The 23885-nt window shown below is 40.7% G+C and overlaps 1 protein-coding gene across 1 annotated transcript in view; it reads left to right on the forward strand.

Annotated features, from left to right (window-relative positions):
• LOC310901141 (uncharacterized protein) overlaps positions 1-23885 on the forward strand; it is a 67756-nt gene that overhangs the window by 35802 nt on the left and 8069 nt on the right. Inside the window, 14 exon segments of the mRNA XM_083840265.1 lie at positions 1597-1672; positions 12476-12612; positions 13347-13475; positions 14142-14182; positions 14756-14798; positions 15221-15284; positions 16209-16378; positions 16503-16601; positions 17210-17247; positions 18522-18657; positions 20291-20427; positions 20820-21045; positions 22509-22623; positions 23072-23209. Of these exon segments, the coding sequence (XP_083696391.1) occupies positions 1597-1672; positions 12476-12612; positions 13347-13475; positions 14142-14182; positions 14756-14798; positions 15221-15284; positions 16209-16378; positions 16503-16601; positions 17210-17247; positions 18522-18657; positions 20291-20427; positions 20820-21045; positions 22509-22623; positions 23072-23209 (1549 nt within the window).

The raw sequence follows: 23885 nt of genomic DNA on the forward strand, positions 1-23885 counted from the left end.
CCCTTGCTATTAGAACTGTAAGCTAATATCTCCTTATTCCCAAATCTACCTCACTGTAATGCCAAAAATTGTATTTCTATTGATGCTTTACTTGGTCAAATAAATCACTGTTATCTTGTAATCTTGACTGTCTCAAAGTCACTTTTTAATGTATGCTTTATTCTATTTATATCTTTCTCTCTTACTGGAGGTACTCAATCCAGAATCTGCTGATAATAACTTTGTATGTAGTTAAATCCTCGTTATGGAGGGTAGCAGTCAGGCCTGGGGATTCGACAGACTTTGAAACTGTATTTTTCTTTCTTGTACAGAGCCTTTTCCTCTGGTGCTCACTACAGTCTTACTGCATTTACACCAACTCCCTAATGAGAGTTCCTATTATAATTACACATCAGCTTGGAAACCTGTTCAATACTGGCTGAATTTTTAGAACTTTCTCCTTTTTTTCCCCTATTTCTGTTCCTAAATTATGATACAGGTAGCCATCCCCTGTGCCAATGAATCCTTTTCATTCAGTTTCTTGTGTACAAGCATGGTACAACTCTTTCATTTTTATAAACTTCAGAGCTTTTGCTAAATTTTCCACAACAGTTCCCATTGTCAGGGACTCCAGATAGCCATCTGTGCTACAGCTATAGTAAGCTTTGCCCATTTTCTGTATGTTTCTACTGATGCTGATATCCTAGTTGCTTTAGCTGCTGCTGATGGTCATGTTCTCTGAAGATGTAAATCCCTAAAGCACATGTGAGTGGCACAACTTCTATAGGCCCAGTTGGTTAGGCCTAATATTTTCAGCAGGAAATTGGAGTTAACCTTCTCTGAGCTGGCCTGTAGTAACAACCATGTGTTTTGTTATATTTTGAAACATAGAACCATTAAGATCATTTAGTCCAGCTGTTCACCATTAATGGGATAACTGACCATCCATTAATGGGATAATTGCATCTGGTAAGGAAAACTTGTATTCTCAGAAAGCAAGCTGGGAATGTTTCTCAGAATTTGTGGGTTGTCCTGGTGGCCTGATACTTTAATACTCTCTCTAAGGAGCTAATGCATCTTTAAACAGCCTTTCATCATGAAACTGATCCTCCCTTTTAAAAATAAAGAGAATCTAAAAAAGGTGTCTCTTCCCCACCCCCACACACACCTTATCCTCCTCCCTCCATCCAAGAACTGCATTTAAAAGCAGAAACTTTTCTATCAGATTTGATTCTTAGTAGAGCACAACACAGGCTCAATAGTTCACCAAAATTAGGGCATCTTTGATTCATGGATTCACTGAATTTTGTGTTGTTGTATTGGATGCAAGCAAACACTTGTATGATTTAGTTTATCGGGCTAACTGAACTTTCTCAGGTTATTTACTCTTCATGTTCTTATTCACCCTTACCTTCTACAGTTTCTGTATGGATATTTAGGTGACTGCAGACTGGGAATTGGTGAAGAAAGTGTGTTTTGTTGCCTACTGTATTAGTGCTGTAATACCAATTAGAAGAGAGGACTTGAGCGGAACCTGGGTTTCTTCCCAGTTTGGAATATGTGTATTTATTGTAACAAGAACCGAGCTTTAAACCACATCTTTGGTATCTTTTTCAGCAGGAAGAAATGTCACCTTACTCCCTGCTCACTGTAAGAATAATAAAGATGAGAAATGCTCATCAGGCAGACTTCTGTAAGTACCAGATTCTTTGTACTGATATTATACAGGTCTAAAATTACTGGATCCCTGCTGGTGCTAGCCACTACACAAGTGCAAACTGCAGAGGTCATACTATCTAAGAATTCACAAAGTCAAATTCTGCCACAGATTATCTATTTCCACTTTCAGAGTTTTTTTTTCTGTTGGTGTGTTGTCTTTTTTGTTTGTCTTCTTAAATTTAGCAATAGGTCAATAATGACAGGTTGGGTATTGATTAAAACTTGAAGACTGGCATGTCAGCAAAGCACAGAATTATACATTGCTTTTCTGACATGTTGGCTATTTCAAAGAGATGAAAACATTTTAACGCTAGTTTTAATACCCAGGTGTTTACATCATATGTCTATAACAAATATGTAGAATACAGGTCTGAAATCCTTGTACATCTTTCACTCTCAGCTCTTTGGTGGCATTTCTTAGAGCACATCTCGGAAGTCCAGTGAAACTGTATTGTGTATATGTCCCAAGTATCATGACATCAGCCATGATGTTATGAATGTTTCTAACTTTGACCCTACACTGAGATGTATAACAGAAATCTGTTGGGGACTGAAGTCCAATGCACATTATAACTTACGTGCAAAGTGTTCTGAAAATGTGTGGTATTTGTCCAGCCCTTCCTGGGTGCTCTTCTTCCACAGGGGCTTTTCTCTCTGCAGAATTTTCTCCTGCAATTCCTATGCCTGCCTCATGAACTTGGCATGTCACTAATAACCACAGCCTTGCATATCCCCTTACCATACTGTTCTTCCTCCTCTTACTATGCATTCTTTGTTTTTTGGAGATGGGTCTGAAGAGTTCACTAACATCACAACCTCTCCACTGCCCAGCATCTTGTATAACATGTTACCTCACTCTGTCTTCCTACATTTTAACTTTTTTAGTACAGTCTGAAGATCCATCAGAGTAAAAAGTAATTTATAATTACCATTTGCACAGAGCAAGGTCAATTCTTTAGCTATGATGCTATAAAATGTGATAGCTTCAGTGCAGTTACCAAAGCCATCATGGGAAATGGCTATACACTGCATGTCAAGGACTTTCAGATTGTCTTGATACATTCCTTGAAGTTAGAAACTCTGAGAATATCTGTGATAGTCACAACTTTTCCGAGGAAATAAGATGAAGCGTCCATACTGCCAGGAAACCAGGCAGCTCTGCTCCAGGTTACTTTGTCCTGGAAACCCTAGCAGCTTTTGTTTCAGAAGACTCCTGGATCCTGTCCTCTAGTGATGAGTCTGGTCCAAAGATAAAATCCATCCCTAAAGATCCTCCTCCTCATGAGGCAGCAGGTCATCAGACAGACTTCAAGAAAGGCTAAGTACATGGCAGGATGACTTTTGTTTTCTCCAAGTGCTACTTGACTTCCCCTGGATAATTCAAGGATATCAGCATGTTCGCACCAAATATTACTACTCGTTTTTAACCTCATCTTTGAAGGAACAATGTTCTACAAAGATTTGTCACCACCTTTTTGTATTTCATTTGCTTTGGAGTTTCAAGAACATGGATGTCACTGTTGTCAATCTTCTATCCAAATGGAAAGAAGTGTTTGATTTGTATGGTCTGTAATTCTGGGTTGCAGAGAATAGAAGAAATATCATAGGATAGCAAAGAAAGTGTAATTAATGTCTATACTTTTTCGAAGTTATAAAAACACTGCACATGTTTGCAAGACCTTACCTTTATTCCTTTGAAGTGATAATTTATTTTCTTTTACAATCACCTTTGATCTAGAATGGCAATGGAATGACAAGATAAGAACCATGATTCACCAGATTATGCAAAGGGAGCGTATGAAGTAAGATGACGCTGTGTTCTCAGAAAAGGGTGACCTTGTCCTCCATCCTGAGGACGGTAGGATTTCAGAGAAAATCTTGCATGATGAGATGAAGACATTTAGGAAATTCCCATTATCACCTAAAATATACATCACTGAAGTAGGGATCAAGATGCGTGAGCTCGGTTTTTAGCTTTGCTAATAGACTTCCTGAATAAGTGTAGGCAAGTCACCTGAACACTCTGTGCCTATGCTTCCCTGTCTATAAAATATGGATAACAAAATGTGCTCTTACAGACATTTTGTCCACCTTGTGAGTCTTAGAAACAGTGAGAAATATCTCTAGATCCTTTTGTTTAAAAAAAAAAAAAAAAGGTTTAGAGACCAGTAGTGACAGTAGTAGGTGACAAAAAGGAACTTCCTAAATTTTCTGTCAGTAATTCCTCAGCTACTGCAAGGCTTTGGGTGTGTTTCTTATGTAAAATGGAGCACTGTAAGCCAGCATGCAGTTGAACAAGGAAGGCAAAACAATATTAAATAGCTCCCTGTTGATAGAGCAGCAACCTGCCTGTGCTCGCAAAGAAGTTGGAGTCTCCCAGGGGAAACTGTACGTGACCATGTAATTTAAATTCTTTGGTATAATGCAGACAGCCTGTAATTTTTGAGAGCTTGATTTGGAAGTCATATTCATGTCCTTTTGATTTAATGCTTTGTTTTTATCATTTAAAAGTATTTGAAGCATCAGAAAACTAAGCTACATAAGCTATTGTGTACTGATGAGAATTTGAAAATGAGGCTGTTTACTTAGCCTCATCTCAATGATATGATCTTTTCCCCTGGAAAACTGAATATAAGCAGCTGGTACAGAAACTCTCATGCTGTGAGATATCAGTGGAAGGCTGAAAATTTTTATCATGATGTATTTCAGATTTCCCTAGATTGTCATCTTCCAAGTGCCAAATCCAGGAACAAACTACCTTTCTACCAAAGTGCAGCAGCTTCTATGATGCTTTTTCTGACAGCATGCTGGCTTCCAGTCTAACTACACACAGTTATCAGCTTGCTCACATTTCTGTTCACCTCTGCTTAGCTAAAACATGCTATTTTCTTGTTTTTTTTTTTCTCTGTTCACCACAAGTGTAGTCATGCCAGGCTCTTAAGTCGTCAGAGTTTTTATATTTTTTTCTGTGACCTGCCAAATCCTTGCTTCAGGGAACACCGCTTTCTATGTACTTCCACTGACGTTCTTCGCTATTGCAAGCACCCAGCTTCATCCTAGGTGTTTATCAAACATGCATCTCGAAATCTGTGGGATGTGTGTTACATAAGCCTGGGAGGGAGTCTTAGTTTATCCTGAGATCTGTTGCTACACCTTTGCCTGTGGACAGCACATGCTGGTGGATCTGGGCAATGATTTCACCTGTTTACGCACAAAGACAAATCTAAAGGAAAAAGAAAGTAGCCCGCTCCTCCTCAATGGATCGATTATCTCCTTTCATATACCTGCTGTTGCTCCACCACTTTTGTGGGCTCCTCTATACTTAGTTAATGCTCAGCTGTGACGTTAGCTTCTTAATTTATGCAACTGGTTTCTGGCTTATCTTATGCAGATGTTCTTGACAGACTTGAGGTAATTATTTTTCACTGTATTCCTAGCTGACCTTTATGTCAATTCATAATAATGGGTTAAATTGAAACACAAATTTCTGACACTCCTTGATCTCACTGAGAGGTGCTAAGTTATGATCACTTCTACTTATCCTGCTGCCCTGTCAACATCAGGCTCTAATACTCCTATGCAGTTATGCTAGGGTGGTGGTGGGCAGTTCAGTAAACAATATAGATGAAGCTTGTGGGACCTTACAGTTTGGTAGCTGCTATGCAGTGGGATTCCCCTCCTCAGCCCAAGGATTGTAGACAGTCTTGGACAAAAGAATGGCTTTTTTTTTTATTGGGATGTTCACTTGTTCTTCCTCAGCTGAAAGTAGGCAGCAAGGAAACGGAGTCCACCCGACAGGGGGAAGCAGTGAAGAAAGCCACCAAAAACATTTCACTTCAGGGAGGGAAAGGCAGATGTTTTACATGAGTGCCAGAGGCTTTTACAAAAGCTCTTATTTCCCAACTCTATCAATGGCATCACTTCTCCTAGAGAATTCCCCGCAGTTAGGAGGAATATCTGGCCAGGATGAGGGGGTGGACGAAACAGTGCATTAGCTGCTTTCCTTATTGCTAACACCTCATCCAATGACTGTGTTTGCCAGAAGGATAAGGAGCCAGGCAGTTGGAGAGGAGTGTTGTGGCTCATGTTTTCTAACACCCTCGAGCTGCTTTCTGAAACAGATGAGTTACTGGGTGTCCATGCAGAGCTGCCCCTGTGCTCCCAGCCTGGTCTGCCTTCTCTACTGTTAACATTTACTTGTTTTACGGTGTCTGTTAAAGCACACTGCTGGAGCTGACCCTCCTAATCCACTCCTGTAGACAAAGACAGTTGGTGAGGGCTCATCTGGCACACCTGAAGCCCCAACATTAAAAGAGGGGAAGAGGCCTAAGGTGCTTTGAGTGGAAGTAGATCTCTTCCAGGTCCTCAGGTAGTGCTAGTGACACAGACCTGCAGTGATGTGGCCCTCCTCACTATGATTTAGTACAACGTGAAAGATGAAAACCCTCTTGGATACCACTGGATTTCATGTAACCCTGAAGACCTGAAGAAAGGTATCTGTGACAGACAGGTCTCTTAACCGTGCTCAATAACGTGGGTATTGACTGATACACCAGGCCAAGAGCTGATCTTTGTTGCTGGAGAACACAATCAAGCTCATTAATGCAGCATGGGTGGAGAGAGGAGGTGTCAAGTCTGGTTTAATGTAATCAGCCTTATCAGTGCTAAGTGTCTGCAACTCCACCTGAACTGCAGAGGTGAATTTGAGCTGTGTCCCGTAATAAGAAGATACTTGGCTTGATTTTCAGATTGCCAGATGCTTTCTTCCCAGAGAGAGCACCTTTTCTGCTGAGTATGGTTCTGCTGGTTCAAGAGGCTGTGGTTAGGTGGGTTCCGTGACGTGGCTGTCAGAGCTGAGGTAGGCGAAGGTGAAATCTTGGGTGGGTTGAAACGTGACTGTGTTTATCAATTGTCTTTTCTAACTGTAGAAATCAGGTGCATGTGGAAGCTGGAACAAAGCATGGTGCAGTTAAATGCCTCCTTAAAAAGCTGGAAGTGAACCTGTGTCTTGCTTCATGTTTGTGCTGAAGGCCATGTTTAGGTTTCTCAGCTGTAAGAGGATGCCTGTTTGTCTGAGCTGGGGGGTCAGAACAATCGTGCTGCTCCTTTAACCTTCCTCTTGTTTTTGGATCATTTCATTTTTTCACCTTTAGATAGAGACTTTGCATGTTTTAAAATGAGCTCAGAGCCGTTCTTCTCTTCCAGTTTATGTATTTTGTGGAAGCCCTTGTGTTATCCATTCAGTAGAAATGCATCAGTTCTGGAATGGTATCCCTGCAGTCACAGTGTCTGCAATCAAAGTGGTTATTTTTGCTAAGGAAAATAACCAAATGCAGGCAAATTAGGGTGAATATGCTTGGTGCAAGTGACACTTATGCCCCACGAATGTAAGTGATGCCAGTGGTGCAGGAGGCAGAAGTGACCCAGGGTGCAGAAGCATTGCTCTGTGATCATGGCAGGTACTGCACCCACTATGCCTGTGCTCCAGGGAGCAAATCCTGATTTGTCACTTGGCTTATATGTCTGTGCAGGGTGTAAGGCCTGTTCACTTGGGTACTCTGTCCATTTCTGGTAAAGGACTGATAAAGTATGGTAGATCTGTGAGCCTTTTTTATTTCCATAGGCAAGCTGCAGAGAATCTGTATACTTACAGATGAGCATTGCATCTGGATACTTGTAGAGGACAGAGTTCAGTTCAAATCAGCTTTCAGACAGATGAAAGTTGGAAGTAACTTCTGATGTTGTTTGTATTATACTATGTGTTGGTGAGGGAAAATGTCCCTGGAGACCACGTCTGCTCATTGAGAAATGTGGTGTATGGCTCTCTTCTTACTTTCAGGTGAATTGCAGTAAACTAGATTCAAAGGAAACCAGTCTGTGTCCATGCAATGCACTAGGAGTAATCTTTTTTTTTTTTTGGCCATTGTCATTGTGGTAACAGGACAGATGTGATTTTATAGATTACGTTTATTGTTCTTACAAGACTGGGTTTTCTTATATGCTTTGGTTTTCTGTGCTCTAATTTTCTTACTTGCCATAGAAATGAATGATTTTATCATGTGATGTTTAATTTTAAGAATATATCATAGGACTGTACTTTCACAGTGCAGCAAACAGCTGGTTGTGGTTCTGAACATCCATGTTCAGTTCTGAATGTTTAGTCCGTTTTTAGCATGAAGACAGAGTTGAGAAATAGTCCACCAGCACACAAATGCAACTGAATCAGAAGTTGAAAATGGGGAGAGGATATAAATGACACTCAGTAGTGACATCTAAAGAGACCATGAGTTCAGATGTCTCAATATGCCCATGGGGTGACATTATGTCATCAGGGAATGAGGTTGCAACATGTGCACTGACATAAGAATCTGGTATGGCATGAAATTGTTAATGGTGCCCAGCAATACAAAGTTACATTAAAATTAGAGCATGAAGAAAATGCAAATATTATTTTTTTTATTAGCTCACAGGTAGCAATGAATAAACTGGAAGATTTTTTTAGCTGTTCTGTATGTTTTTGCAAGGATAAGAGGGAGCAACAAAGCTTGTTCATCGATTTCAAGTACTCCTATGTAACGAGGGTATCATAGTCTTCATCAACCATCCTACTATCCTGTTATTTTTGTTGGTCTCAAAGTTTCCATCATGGCTTAGTTTGACTTTGTGCAAATTTCCACTTCTACAGAAATACATAAGCTCAGTTAATGTCACATCATGGGCATTAGTTAGTATTGTCTGTACAATTCAAGGAAAACATAGAAAATGACAGGAATTGGTGGGAAACAACAGCATCTGACTATCGGTAGGGACTGTAGATAAACTGTGGCACAGACAAATGTGGCACAGTTCCCTTTGTCCATGGGAAGAGGACGTGTTCTATCCTAGTTCCTTCACCTCACCTTCAAGGTTAAATCTGTACTTGATAGTTACTAACAATTATACATAATTTGTCTGTGACCAGCTGAACAGAATCACACACAGAATCAGAGTGGCTGAGGTAGGAAGGCACCTTTGGACATCATCCAGTCAAAGCCTCTGCTCTAAGCAGGGTCAGCTAGAGCAGGTTATCCAGACCTAAGTTCTGTTGGTTTTGAACATCTCTAAGGATGGAGACTCCACGACCTCTCTGAGTAACCTATTCCATTGTTTGACTGCCCTCACAGAAGAGGAAAAAAAAAAAATATTTTCACTGTGTTTGACTGGGATTTCTTTTATTTCATTTCGTGCCCCTTGTCTCTCACCTTTCACTGGGCACTTCTGAGAAGAGTCTGAATCTGACTTGTTCAATCCCCTTATCCTTATCAGGTATTTTTATAAGTTAAGATCCTGCTGAGCTTTTTCTGTTCCAGGCCTAAAGAGTCCCAGCTGTCTCAGCCTCTCCACATATATCAGAGGCCCCAGTTCCCTGATCTTCTCTGTAGTCTTTTGCTGGGCTTGCTCCAGTGCATTCATATTTCTTAGGAAGATTAGAAATGTACTCAGAACTCCAGATGTAGACTTACTGGTGCAGAGTAGAGAGGAAGGATCACCTCCCTCCATCTGCTGAAAACACTCCTTCTAGTGCAGCCCAGAATGATCTTGGTATTGTCTGCCACAAGGACACATTGGTGGCTTATATTCGACTTGGTATCTACCAGGACCCCTAGCTCCTTCTCTGCAGGCCTTTATTCCAGCTATTTGGCCCCCCAGCCTGCACTGGTGCATGAGGTTATTCCCATTCACGTGAAGGACTTGGCATTTCCCTTGATGAACTTCACGAGGTTCCTGTTGGTCCAGTTCTCCAGCCTGTTCAGGTCCCTCTGAATGACAGCACAGCCATCTAGTGTGTCAGCCACTCCTCCCAGTTGTGTATCATCTGTATAATCCATCCTATCATCCACGTTGTTAATGAAGATTTTAAACAGTATTGGCTGCAGAGTCAGCCCCTGGGGTACACCTCTAGCGACTGGCCTCCAGATGGACTTTGTGCTGCTGATCACAATTATTTGAGCCTGGCAGTTCAGCCAGTTTTCAATCCATCTCACTGCCTGTTTATATAGCTGACATTTCTATACTTTGTCAAAGAATCATCAATAGTTTATTTTAAGTAAATATTTATGAAACAACACTTATATGGAAAAATAAGTTCAGAAAGTAGCTTCATGAAAATGTTTTGTCAGGAAATGCTCCAGTAAATCTGTAAATTCCAGATGAAACAGTAACAAAAGAGATTTGTAAATGTTGTGGCAGTTCATTTGTGCACAGCTCAGACTTAGCATTGTCAGCTTTCTCAGTTTTATCATGAGTCTTATTTTATACACTGTATGGTTGAAGCCTCAAATTTAAAAAGGGATAGAGCATCTCAGTTCTCATTAAGAAGAAGAAAAGAAAGGAACTGGCATTTGCAGTTACAGCAAAAATATTGTAATGTGTCCTTTCTGTACCCTGCAATGACCAGAAACAAAAAAAGGAGGCAAATGCCTCAGATCAGTGTAGCATTTCTGAAGTACATTGCATCTCAACTACTTTGATGATTTCAGGGAGGCTGGACTCGTATTTTTGGAACACTCAACATCAACAGTGATAAGGCGTTAATGAGATGAGTGAAGGTCTGGATGGCCTGAAGTCATGTTTAGATCTAGGCTTTTGTACAGGCTTCCTACGTGCTCTTGAGAAACTGTAGATCAGAGCCAGTGATGCCCCGTATCAGGATGAGTACATAGCTTGGCAGGCCATCAGACGGCCTAGTAAGGGGAGCTATTTCAGTGTATCAGACAGATTGGTAATTACAGCCCTCCTTCATGTTGTAAATAGAATCCCACACTGATCATTGCCAAAGTCAATATTAGTATCCTTTTACTTCAACTATGTAAAACACTGCAATGCTGAAATATTGTCTGTGGAAAGAATTAGGTTCACAGACAGAAAGGCAACTTATATCCTTTGCAGGAGAGTCACCTGGCATTTTCAAGAAAATCCTTCAGATTCGGTGTAAAGTGTTACCTAAGTATTTCCCCACCAGAGAGACATTGTCCTTTAGGGATGTCCCAGCACTCCTGTAGTGGCCTCTGGGTTACAAGTGATACCTTAAATCTACGCAAAATATCCCAAAGCAGTGTATCTGATATTACAAACACAGTAACTAGGACTAACTCTTTTAACTTTGGACATGGTACATTTTGCCTGCAATTTTGACTGTATCACAGCCTGAGAGAGAACAACTCAAAACTACTTGCCTGTACATCTCCTCCCACACATCATTTCTCTGCCAGCTTCAGAGGGCTGAGTGACTTACAGCACTTTATCAGAGGGTAGGCAGTAGCCTCTCTTGAGGAACTTACTGAAGACTTCGTCTATGTTAACAGAAGCTAAGTATTTTTCTCTCTGCCCATGGAATAGGTAGCTCTAGTGATTGCTGTGGGACCAGAATTCTCCCCTTCTCCTGTTTTCTCACCAAAGCCTGTGTTTACACCACAGAGTTTGTCAGCCCTTCCAGTAGCTTCTGGAAAAGTTCCTGTCCAAGATCAGAGAATCTCTTTGGTGTTTGCTTGGCTCATAATTTATGGGATCTGGTCCCTTATATTAAATGCAGGCTCTCTCCCTTCATCCACAAGCTCCAAAGTCTTTCTGCCTCTTAGTTTTTCTCTGGGAAGAAAGGTGGAGTAGAAACTGTTATCCAGGTCTTTCAGGCATCGTCAAACACCAGGAAAAGGACCTGGTGGCTACCTAATGACCTACTGAAGTATGTAAATGTACTGCTAGTAGGTCTCTCCTTTCCTACCCCACCTAAGGAGACAATACACTAGGTAGGAGGGATAATTAATTTTTCCATCATGAAGGGTTAATAGCTATGTATGCCTGGCATTTATTATCTGAATCAGACTGAAACTCTGATTCTTTTAAGATTTCTCACAGTTCTATTGCAGATACAGAAGTGAGAATTCAGGAAGTCAGTTTTTTAGATCATATTCTAATTTTGTTCATGCTCTGCACACAAGGATTACATATCAAAATGTTTGTATGAATAAAGTCCTGACAAACATTTACAAAGTAAAGTAGGTAAAGTTAGGAAAAGCCAGCATTATGTTTGTTTCTGCTAAGTATGTAAGCACGTACATGTAAGCTTCCTCAGTTGGTTCCTTTGCTGGTGCTGGTACCTACTTCTGTTGCTGTTTCACCGTTTCAGCTGACACTAATTTCTTTGCTTCCTGCTAGTGCCAGGCTGGCCTAGTCAGTGCTGGTACCCTCAGATATCTGGCTGGATGAGCAATGGTCTGCTCTTGCCATTCAGACAGCTCATATCCAGTTCCTCTCAGAGTCTGAGGCTCTGCTCCATCAGTCACACCACTGAGTCTGAGATGGGATGCGCAGAGCGTGGGGATTTTTGCTTTTGAGATCTAGTAAACACTTGAAAGTATTCACAGTTTTTCAAAGGTTGATAGTGTGGCCAAATGCAGACAGCTTTCTAGGTGGCAAATTTCTTTTCCTGCCAAACTGGTTCTGGCTATTCATATTATTGTATCCACTGTCTAGAATTGTTTTTGTTGTTGTTGTTTTGTTTTTTAAATGTGTGGGACTGTTCATAGTTATTCAAATACTCTGTTTATTAAAATAGTGTTGTGATGAACAACAAATTGTTTTTATCTAACTGTATGATTCCTATCTTCCTTGATTGGCTTCTGTATATCAGGAATTAATGGACATTTCTTATCCATGTTCAAACTATAGAACATTTCTATGCCTCCATCTCTTGTGTCATGCTTCCACTGCCAGATATTTTGTGTCTATGTTTCCACAGTAAGCCAATCTGATTGCTACGTGAGCCTCTGGTTGCCAACCGCTTCAGATGACAAATTCCAAACCAAAACCATCAGGAACTGCAGAAATCCTGTGTGGAATGAAACTTTCTACTTCCAGATACAAAGAAAAGTCAAGGTATCAAAAACTCTGTCTCATCTGCATGCAGTAGCAAGATGGAGTGAAACAGTTTTTGCTTTTGCTGGAATCCACTTCCCTCCTAACAGATACTTATTATTTTTATATCAGTATTGTCAGCCAGACCTCCTTACAAAAGCTGATGGGACTAATGACAGAGTGACAACACAGAGAAACAGTGACGTAAAACTATAAAGCAGCATGAGAACAGAAAAACACCTCTTTCACTGAGAGGACGTGAAATAAAGACATATTAAAACCAGGAAGCTACTAAATCCTGGTATAATTAAGATCTTTATTCAGTTTGGTACTGGTAATTACACTACTCCCAAATACCTATGAGCAAAGCTGGCTAAAAGTGGAAGAGCACAGAAAGGTGGCCTTGAAAGATATTAGTATGAAGTGACCACTGCTGCTCCTGTTGATATGGAGCAAAGTAGGGTTTCAGGCTATCCATATTACTTCTTAAAAGATTACAGTTTTGGTGAGAGTTACTTCCAAGCAGAAATGATGACCCAAAAGAAATCTCATTTCAGCCTTAATTGATGAGACTAGAAGCTGCTATTTATAAAGGAGATTACGGTCTTTATCTTATTATTCCTCGTGACAGTTTGTCATCAATGCTTTTCTATTTCCTCACTCTAAAGCAGATGCTGAACCTGGAATAGCTGCAGAATGCCATACTTCTGGAGGATGTTCTAATGAATTGTACATTTTTATTTTTTTTTTCCCAGAATATTCTGGAAATTACTGTTTCTGATGATGATGTCATTCATGATGATGACCAAGCAATTATTCTTTTTGATGTAGCTAAAATCTCCCTTGGAAAAACTGTATTTATGGCATTCCCACTAAATCCACAGGTAAGAACTCAGCCAGAAGTTTAACCAGAGGGGAAAGAAAGTGACATCTAGACATACTAGAAATGTGCTGTCTTTTCTGTCTCTTACAACCAGGAACAGATTCCAAGTAGGATAACAAAATTACTTAAAATCTGGGAAATTGTACACTGGTGACAAAATTTACAACCTTCTCATATTCCTGTTGGTTTCATCCGGCATACGTTCTGGCCAAATGCCCCAAAACAGATGCAATTTTAGGGAAGCTTTGCACTTTGACTAAGCTGACAGAAAACAACAGAGTTTATCTAATCATCACAAAGATTATAAAAAGAAAAACAATCCAAGGACAGCAAAACCAGGCCTGTTTCCACAATATTTTTCTAAACACTAAGTCTTAGCATGTCGTGCTCAGTGTGTGGTAGCTGGCAGACAAGAAAGTGTGAAAAATGAAGGTTTAGCAGGGAGACTTGTAAACATCCTTTGTTCTGCAAGTACAACTGAGATCTTTTCCCTGGGGAAGAAAAAGCTGCCTCTGTTCTCTAATGCTGACAATAGCAAGCAAGAAAAAAAACAGAATGTTGTTACTTATTAAAGAATAAAGGAAACTGTGCTCGCAAAACTGAAGGCCACTTTGCAAACTTCTGCACATACTGAGGCTGTTTCTTTCTTTTTTTCTTTCATTTTCAGGGGAAGGAGGAGCTAGAAGTTGAGTTTCTGTTGGAAAGCATGTGAGTAAAACCCCATTGTTGTGGCAGCAGCAGCTCAGAGAGAGGTGCATCAATGAAGATAATGTTCTGTATACCCAATATCATCTTAACAGACAGAGCTTCCCTTTTTCCAAGCTCGTGGTGTGCATCAGCAAAATCGCTGTTAGAAAGGAAAATGCCATGGTGTAGAGAATAATATCGTAATATTTAATTCCATAACTTTCTTTTGAAAGTGGTATTTACATAGTTCAAAATTGGCTTTCAGGGGCTGGTGAGTCTCACTGCAGTAAGTCTATAGATTTAACGGAGTATATAGATCCTCTGGGCAGCTTATGAATGAGGATATTATTGCTACCCAATCTGGGGCACACGTGTTATTAAGGCTGTTACAGGCACTTTCCAGGTGCTTTACTGCAGTTGAATAATTTCTGGTAGGTTAGCTATGTGGCCTCTAGAGAAAATGTGAGAGTACTTCTAAAGACAATAGAAAGAAGCAAGTAAAAATAAAGTGTTTAAGAGAGAAAAATATGTCCTGTTTAAAACAATATCCTGATTTCATTTATTATATACATATTATTTGTTTTTGTTTTCTAGCCAGGATCCTCCTGAAACCATCACCACAAATGGGGCAATAGTGGTAAAACATAAAATATTACTTGCTTTGTTCTCTTGCCTTGTTTCCTGCATCATTCCTTACCTTAGCTGACTATGATGGTAGTACAAGAAACACTGTAAGTTGTCATTCTTCAGTGACACTTCTTCCCTTAGAAGCTTTATTTTCCCTTAGAGGAGGCCAACATGATCTTAGAGGAGTCTTCAGAATATTATCATTTCCTCTTGTTTTTTTTTCTGCACCCATAGAAAATTACAGTGTGCTTAGCATAGCAACGTTTTCCCATTAACAGTGAAGTTAAATCTCTCTTTCACTGGGTATGGAATAATCCTCCAACAGGTTTAGCGCACGCATTCAACAAATGACCCTTCCAACACCTGCCAGCACTGATAGTGAGATTGCTGGATGAGTAATCTGTTTCTCTGTCCTGGTCATGTTTGTTCCAGTGTCGTGAACTAGCCTGCTTGGAAGTTGAGTTGGAGAGCAGGATGAAAAAGAAGCATTTTGCAGGTAAGCTTACTAATTCTTTAACTGAATATTAGTGATTTTACCCTCTCTAACAGTGCCTAGTAATTGCATCATCTAAATGCTAAAGCTTTAACTGACCACATCTAAAGCAATCCGCAAAATCTTTGCAGTAGGGAACACCACCAGTGCTGCAGCAGATGTAGTTTCATGGTTCTGACTGCCCAGGGAACCTTGTGCCAGACACCAGATGCCTGTACAGAGGGCATCTAAGCCCCAAGCTGAGATCCTGAAAATCTGTGCTGTTGTACTGCTAATCCCTGAAGAAGCTTATTGCCTTGGTTGCGATAGTCCATGACCTTAACTTTCCTCAGGATCTCTGACAGTTGGACTTCTGCACATGCACAGAAACACCTCATTTTTTGCAGGGGTTAGCCGCTCAGCAGCTGGCTCACGCCTGACCCTGGTCAAGATCCAGAATCTAGAAGTTCCTCTACCCACCTCCCCTGAGGGTCTGGATCTGGTAGGCAATCTCAGAGCATGCATAACACACTCCAGCAGGATTAGCTGGTCTCTTCAGATGAACAGGGCCATCTACTGCAGAGTGTAATCTTATTTTAGGGGACTGAGATCTTCTGTTGCTCCTTACTTGGCCTGGGATGAGGATGGTTTACAGATGAAGGTACCTCGCTGTGTTTACTGTGTCATGATGCAGCTGCAATAGAAGTGCAGCAGTCTAAAACTCGCTGCCACTCACATCACACTCATGTCCAGCTTTTTGTTCAGCCCATTATAAAGATAAAACCACCTGTAGTGTTTGGGTCTTGGATCACTTTCAGATGTCAGCTTTCCAAGTATGTAGGAAGAGGAGAAGGGGATTGTTCAAATCTACATTTTTCTTCCATTTTCCCTTTGTCTCTTTCTTGCAATTAAAGGTAACTTTGTGTGTGTTTTATCTCATTGTTTTAGAGAATGAGCTAATGTTTACAGTGAGAGGATCATTTGAAGAAACCCAGAGAGTTTCACTGGGCTGTGGCTCCTGCTCCCCTATCCCAGATCCCACTTTCTTCCACTACGCCAAATACAAGCAGCCCTCACTGGATGTCACACTCCCAAAGAAGAGGAGGTTTCCCACCTTTGTACGTTACCTCTCAACATGGTAGTCAACACAGACAGTGCTGTAAACTGAACATTATGTGTGAGTAGGCAGCAAGAGAAGAATGTTTCTGTCTTAACCAAAAGGACCTCCGTGCTCCTTTTCAGTGTGCTTGTGTGTCATGCGGAGCAAGGAGGAGCAGAAGCAGCATCCCCCTGACTCTCCCTCTGAAGTCTCTCCCCTCTGAGTGGGAAGTAGTTGGTGAGGTATGTCTGCTGGTCACTGGGGCTCCTTCACAAACTTCCAAAAATTGTTGCTAGTTCCATAGGTGAAGAAACTGAAGATCACCTCTCTGATACAGAATCAGTTGTTTTCTAACCACCCTTGTATATAGTGTGATGCACAATGAAGTAAATTGTTTGGAGCAAAATGAAATACAAAATCCAGGAGAGAAGGAGGAAGAAAAATGCCTCAGCTGCTGTTCACCCTCCTTGTATGGTTCATGTTCTTACCCAGGCTGAGGTCACTGGGTGCCACTGCGACCGGGGTGTGAGGCTTAGCCCCCCCCAGGAGGCAAACCAAACAGCCTCCTCAGCCATGCTTTTGGGATGCGCAGCCTCTTGGGCTTCTCCTTGTATCTCACATTGTTTTGTGAAACACTGCAGTTTCTAGACCAGTGTTTAATGGTGGAGCCTTTCAGGCAGGTGTACTGCTGTAGCTCTTCTCTTACTTATTTGTGTAGTTAAGCTTACTGAAGTTCGGAGCTTTGTAGATGTAACGGTGACCTAAAAGAACTGTGTCTCATTCTGATTGGGGAAACCGGACTGTTTTAAACAAAATATCAATATTTGTTATTTTTCCTTTCTGATTTCAGCACAGAAAATTTGATTTCCACTTTAAGCTGAAAAAATGGTAAGATATCTTATTTGTCTTTATAGATTCATAGAATCATTTAGGTCAGAAAAGACCTGTAAGATCATTGAGTCCAATCATCACATAATACCACCAAGTCCACAACTAAGCCACGTCCCTTTGCATTTGGAAAGTTGCCAGTCAAATTGCAATTCTTTTGTTACCGCCACCTGTGCCTTGAATGCTGGCTTGTTTTCATTTCAGACTATGTAATAAAACAGACATAGTACACAATACAGAGATTTTCAGGCCCTCTAATTTCATGTTGTGGGACTATTCGAGTGAAGAAAAGGTATTTATCAAGAACACACAAATTTTCTGTTGGTATCTTACTGTAATCCAAGTTATTCACTAAGGCCCACTGTAGGCACTCACTGAAACCTCTAGAAATTATTTCCAAATGTTGATTTGCAAGAAAAGCAGCATTTCAAAACTAATCGAAAGAAGTCACTTCTGTTCCCCAAGCACAGACCAGGGAACTAGAAGACCAAAGCCAGAGTACCTGGCTGACCCTAGGATATGAAAAAATTGACACAATAAATGTAACCAAGTATATTTTAAGCAGCTATTCAAAGAGAGAAATGCAAATTAACTCAATCAAATGATTGCTTATTTTTAAACAAAGAAAATGCATTATGTATGTTTAAAGCCTTAGTAAACTTCAGAGGATGAATGTGTTATGTTTTCTAGAAGCTTCTTTTCTCTTGCAAAATTGGGTGCATCTTCTATCATGCTATTTTCAGCGTATATTCTATGAGACAGACATACAGTTTACAGCTGTCATTTAAAGGTCTCTCCCCTACCCCACCTATGAAAGATTTTCATAGCAGCTTCCAAACTCTTACTGTAGTACTTATAAATACTCATAAATGACTTTAAACACCCCCAGGAAAAATGAACTTGAAAGTCTGTGGCTTCAGTCCTTGCTTCACAGGCATCAGTGGACGTTTGCACAACTTTTAAAGTGCGTTTGAAAGCCATCTTTAAAATACTGCCCTCTTCAGGCTTTTGGCTTCATGTCTGAAATGGAGCAATTTTATTAGTTGCAGCTGTATCTAATTTCAGGCATCTTCAGTAAGGAGGAGTGGGGAAGTTTCCTCAGTCCAAAGGATGATTTACTGTTGTTCTCTAGGAACAAACTCAAATATTTCATCCTTTCCTATTCTGCTTTGTATAGATGTGATGGTGAAGCATGTCTATTTCTGAAGTAGAAGCCATTCAATTACTGAATTAGACTATAAGCATGATATGTGGTACCTGATGCTGTGTTCCAGCCAGGAAGACTTAGACGTACGCCTGGGATTTGACCTGTGTACACAGGAAAAGGATTTCATTTGCAAAAGGAAGAAGGTTGTTGCAGCAGCTCTGAAGGACGTCCTTCAGTTGGAGGAAGACTTGCAGGATGATGAGGTAGATGACTTCTCCACAGCTGGGTGTCAAAATGTAGCATTTTTGTTCAATTTTCACTGTTTCCAGGAGATCAGGAAGTTTCTTATGCAAGCTATAGCTGGCTTTGTTATTCTAGAGAAGAAATGAGTACTCATTGGCAAGATCAATAAAAAAAACATGTAGCCTTGTTCCTACAGGATCCATCTTTGCATGGAATAGCAGTCTGCAGAATGATGCAGAGGTGGGCTAGGTGCTTTCAGGACTGAAGCCAAACCTTTTAGGATTCACAATCATCTCTGCCAGACCTAACCCATTGATTGAGCAGTTCTCGCAATTCAGACTGCGTTTTGTATTGTTTTGCATTTTGTGCTGGCATTTAGGTTCCTGTTTTGTGAGCAGAGCATGCTGCTAGTCTAACTTTAACATCTGCTGCAGCTAGAGCATATACTTACTTGATAAATGGGAGTGACAGCAGAGCACCTAAGGCAGGGAAAAATCAGGCTTCTCTTTCTCTTTTTTAATGATAGCCCCAAGACTGTGTTGTGAAGCCTGAACTCAGATGCAGAGATGGCAAGTTTTCCTTGTTTTGCCCCAAACTGAGCTCAGCAATTTTTTTTGCACAGCTGGACCTTTCACACACAAGACATCGCTTTTAAATGCTAGCACCAAGCTGCCATTTCCTTCCCCTCAGATTTAGAGGCACACATACTTCCCTGCAGAACCACCCTCCTAGAGTCTCCTGATTTGCAATGAGATGTGAACTCACCCCAGTGTATGGTGTCTGTCTTTACTGTTAATTGAGCTAATTCATATTTAAATATTAAACTTCCCCTAAGACTACCAGACCCTGGATTTCTGTATCATCACAGAAAAAAAAAAAAAGTATTTACAACTCAATTGTATACCTAATATTTTGTGTACATACATGGTAGGAAGGGTGAATATGGCTCCTCTTTCCCTCAAGAAGTTATAAAAGGGAATGGGGTCGCCAGCTTCTTGTCTCATATGGTCTGAATTGGTCTATGCTTACTTAAACCCACCAGTCATAATACATCTAGTATGGTCTGTGAAATAGTTATGCAGTAGTAGGAATTAGCTTTAGCAAACTTCAGTAACAGAGAGATTATTACTATTAACACAGAAACTGAGAGACAACAACCTTGTTTTCTGGTCTATTGTATTTGGTAAAAATCTGGTTCAGATGGCAGGAGGGGCCCTTTTGTGCTCATCTGTGCTATTGGTTGTACAACAGAGCACTGAAATTTTGATGTCTGAGATGACGGATTTCATGTCCTGTTGCACAGCTGCTTGGTAGAGGAAAAAATCACAGAATGGTTTAGGGTGGTGGGGACCTCTGGAGGCCGTCTGGTTCAACCCCTCTACTCAAGCAGAGACACCCAGAGAGGGTTGCCCAGGAGCACATCCAGGCAGCTTTTGAAGGTCTTCAATGATGGAGACTCCGCAACCTTTCTGGGCATCTCTTACTCCATCTATGCCCCATTATAAATTCAACCCTTGCTTGCCCCTGCAGACCAGTGGCACGCAGCATCCTTATTACTTTATCAGTGTTGTAATGCTCTCTTTTCTAATCACTGACATCTATCTCCTTTCCCCCACCACCTCATTAAATGCACGTGTTTTTGGGGTTGAACAGGTACCTTTGGTGGCAATCATGACAACGGGTGGTGGAACCAGAGCTCTGACAGCCATGTACGCTCACCTTCTGAGTGTGCAGGAACTGAATATCTTGGACTGTGTCTCATACATCACTGGTTTATCTGGCACAACATGGTAAGGCCAACATTTGCAGAGTTTTCATAGGAGTTTTCTATACATGTTGTTGAGAAGTGATCCAAAGAGTCAGAGTGGTGAGGTGTTAGTTGGAGCCTTGTTAAATATTTAGTGGTTATTATCTGCAAAATCAGAAGCCATCATTGTTCATAATATTTTTGGCCAGTATCAAGAAAGGGCTTTCATTTTACTGCTGTGATTTTTTTCCTCATTTCCTTCATTGGCTATTTGCTAGCATCTGGAATTAAAGTAGTCCTGATTAAAGATGTGGATGGTACCACACACACGTGCGCTTTGTGATGTAAATCAAGGAATCATACAAAACCCTCCACAACTTTCCAAAGCTCAGCTTCAGAATTCACACTTTTCGTTCTGTTTCTTTATTTTTTTAGGACCATGGCAAACTTGTATGAGGATCCTGACTGGTCCCAAAAGGACCTTAAGGAAACACTCAATGATGTCCGAAGACATGTGCTTAAAAATAAGTTCTTTACTTGTTTTGCCCCGGATCGTCTGAAATACTACTTGAAAGAGTTGTGCCAGCGGAAACAGGAAGGACATCAGATAAGTTTCACAGACCTATGGGGACTCATCATTGAAACCATGTTTCATGAAAAGGTACAATAGAAGTGCTTTTCGCTTCAGATTTGCATATTTAGAGAACGTATCAGTGAGGGCAGACTGTAAATCACGGTGTGTTTGAGGTTGGAAAGGACCTCTTGGGGTCATCTGGTCCAATGCCTCTGCTTGAGCAGGGTCAGCTATATAGCAAGTTGCCCAAGACTTTGTCCAGTCAAGTTTTGAATATCTGCCTAGGTGGAGACTCCAAAACACCTTCGGGCAATGCGTGCCAGTGTCTGACCACCCTTACAGAAAAGGAGGGGGAAGTTGGATTGGTTGGTTGGTTTTCAGATAAATGCAAAAAGTATATGCCTTGACAGTGTCATTCTTTGTGTTTGTTGACTGTATTACATAAACCTTAACATCACACCTGGAATATATAGGGTGACAATAAAGACAAATAATGGAAAACTTCTAGTATGAACAACTTTAAAGTGAATTCACATGTAAATATTTAAATGAGAATCCTGCTGTTCTTGTTAAAAACGCTATACGGTGTGACAAGGCAAAGAAAAATTGCAAATGAAAATTAAAGAAAGTATCTGAGTCATTAGTGGTCATCACCCTGTAACCATTTCCACCAAAAGGCAAAATACTGATTTAGTTAGTACTCATGAATATTTCCTTCCCGTTTATACTTCGGAAAATACTCCCACCGTATTATGAATAACCCCACCATATCCAAATTTCAACCACATAGCACAGTGGGAGAGACCTCGTAGGGGTGGGTTCAGCAAGGACAGTTAGTGTCCCTGCAGTGCCACTGCCCTGCCCCCTGGACCGGCATCAGCTGAGGTAAGACCGGTGGCCTTGATGGCACAGTCATCCCTCCAAGGGCTGTTCCAGCAAGGGGAGGGCACCTGCAGCTCTTGAAAGGGCCCCTTTCAGGAGGAGCTGAGGTCAGCTCCTTCTCAAGCCTTGGCACCGCTCCCAAAACATCCTGCTTTTTCTACCCTCTCTAACCGCACAAAATGCTCCACAGCAGATGCAGTAAGGGTCAAGCCATGCTGAACATTAACTCTGACTGAGCTTTGGCTCTGTCAGAGGTCTGAGGAAAAGAGGGTTTTCTGGGCTGTAAGGACAGAGGTCTGAATGAATGAATTTCATTCTTTCTGAATGAAATAGTCCATGCCAAGAATGCTTTTCAAATATTTCTTTTTTTTTTCTTTTTCATGGAATAAATAACATGAATAACTATTTTCTACCTACTGCTGGAATATCATACTTTTTTCAGCATATGAACTTAGAGTATTCATATCACAAGGACTATTTGTGTGCTGTAGTGCTGAGGCAGAGGAGGGTCAGAGATAGGGATCACAGCATCTCTCTGAATTAAACTGGTGGGGAACATCCTAGTCAGAGTCTGGTATGCTCTTCTTTGTCAGAGCCCAGGCTTAGGTGAGGTGGGAGGCTCTTTGTGTCATCTGACTGTCCTCAGCTACTGTCCTTCTTCAAAACAGGAGGACTCCCATAAGCTCACAGATCAGCAGCAGGCACTAAATCAGGGTCAGAATCCCCTGCCCATCTACCTCTCTCTCAATGTGAAGGATAAAATCAGCGACCAGGACTTTAGAGGTAATAATACTCCTGAATTGCATTTAACTTTTAATCTCAGTAGGGTTCCATTTAGGACTAGGTAAACAAATTGATTCAATGCACAAATCCTCTAAAGGGCCAATCCACCGAAGAGTAAATTTTTAATAGTTAAATTTCTGAAGGCCTTATTATATCTATCTGTATACAGGATCAAAAACAGGATGATGGAGGATATTAATATGAAATTACCTGCTAAGCATTTCTGTAGAAAGTGTCAGAAATCTAAACTTTGCAGACATATGTAGATGTAGGGGGACAATTTACTCTTCATATCCAACACTGTGAAATGGAGAGTGAAGAAAATGGCTGTTTCAAAGTATGTTAGCTCAGAAACCAGTCTGTCTTAAATTGGCTAGTATCAGGTTTTATTCAACTATTTTGAGCCTCTGCTGCTGTAATCAGTCTGTCGTGTGCTTTTTCGTTTCAGAATGGGTAGAGTTCACTCCTTACGAGGTAGGATTCCTGAAATATGGTGCCTTCATTCGCGCAGAAGATTTCGGTAGTGAGTTCTTCATGGGTCATCTGATGAAGAAAATCCCAGAATCGAGAATCTGCTTTTTGGAAGGTGATTTGTCAATCTAGGGAAACAAAATGCAATTTATTATAGTCTATCCTGAGCAAATCCCTCTTCTGAAATGAAGCAGTTAGTATTTTTTTTGTCTGCCAAAAGAATATGGTGAAATATTAGAGTAGATAACAGGTCATCATCTGCAGGATTTTTTATTTTCTCTGCAATTGTGTTCAGCTGAACAGATTTATTTGATGTCATATAAGGTTATGTTTATTGACATGAGGCCTTCATAATATTTATGTATCTTTGACAGCATCAAAAGTTGTGTAACATTGCAGTAAATTCAAATCATCAGTCTGTTTTTAGACTGAGACTCTAAAATACAGTCCTTTATCCAAAATGTTGCTGCTGCAGCAAACACTGATTAATACTCTAGGATAGCACTTCCATTTTGGATTGCCAGCAGATCCTAATAGATACCATTTTTCTGTCGTGCAAGAGAACAATAAAATTAGTAAGAAATACTTTTTTTTTCTTTGCAAAAGCATTGTTTGGAGGGTACAGGGAGGTGCCATTGCACACCCATCACATCTAACCACAGTGGTTGTTTTATTAGCCTGAAAGATTGCAGGTAGGTGGCAGCCTGGACTGCCATTAAGTTCACTACTTGATTTAATTTTTTTTAACCATTTAATGTAAGTTAGTAGAGGGAAGAACTCAAGAATATAGC

The sequence above is a fragment of the Anser anser genome, assembly GCF_964211835.1.
Source record: "Anser anser genome assembly, chromosome: 5".
NCBI lineage: Eukaryota > Metazoa > Chordata > Aves > Anseriformes > Anatidae > Anser > Anser anser.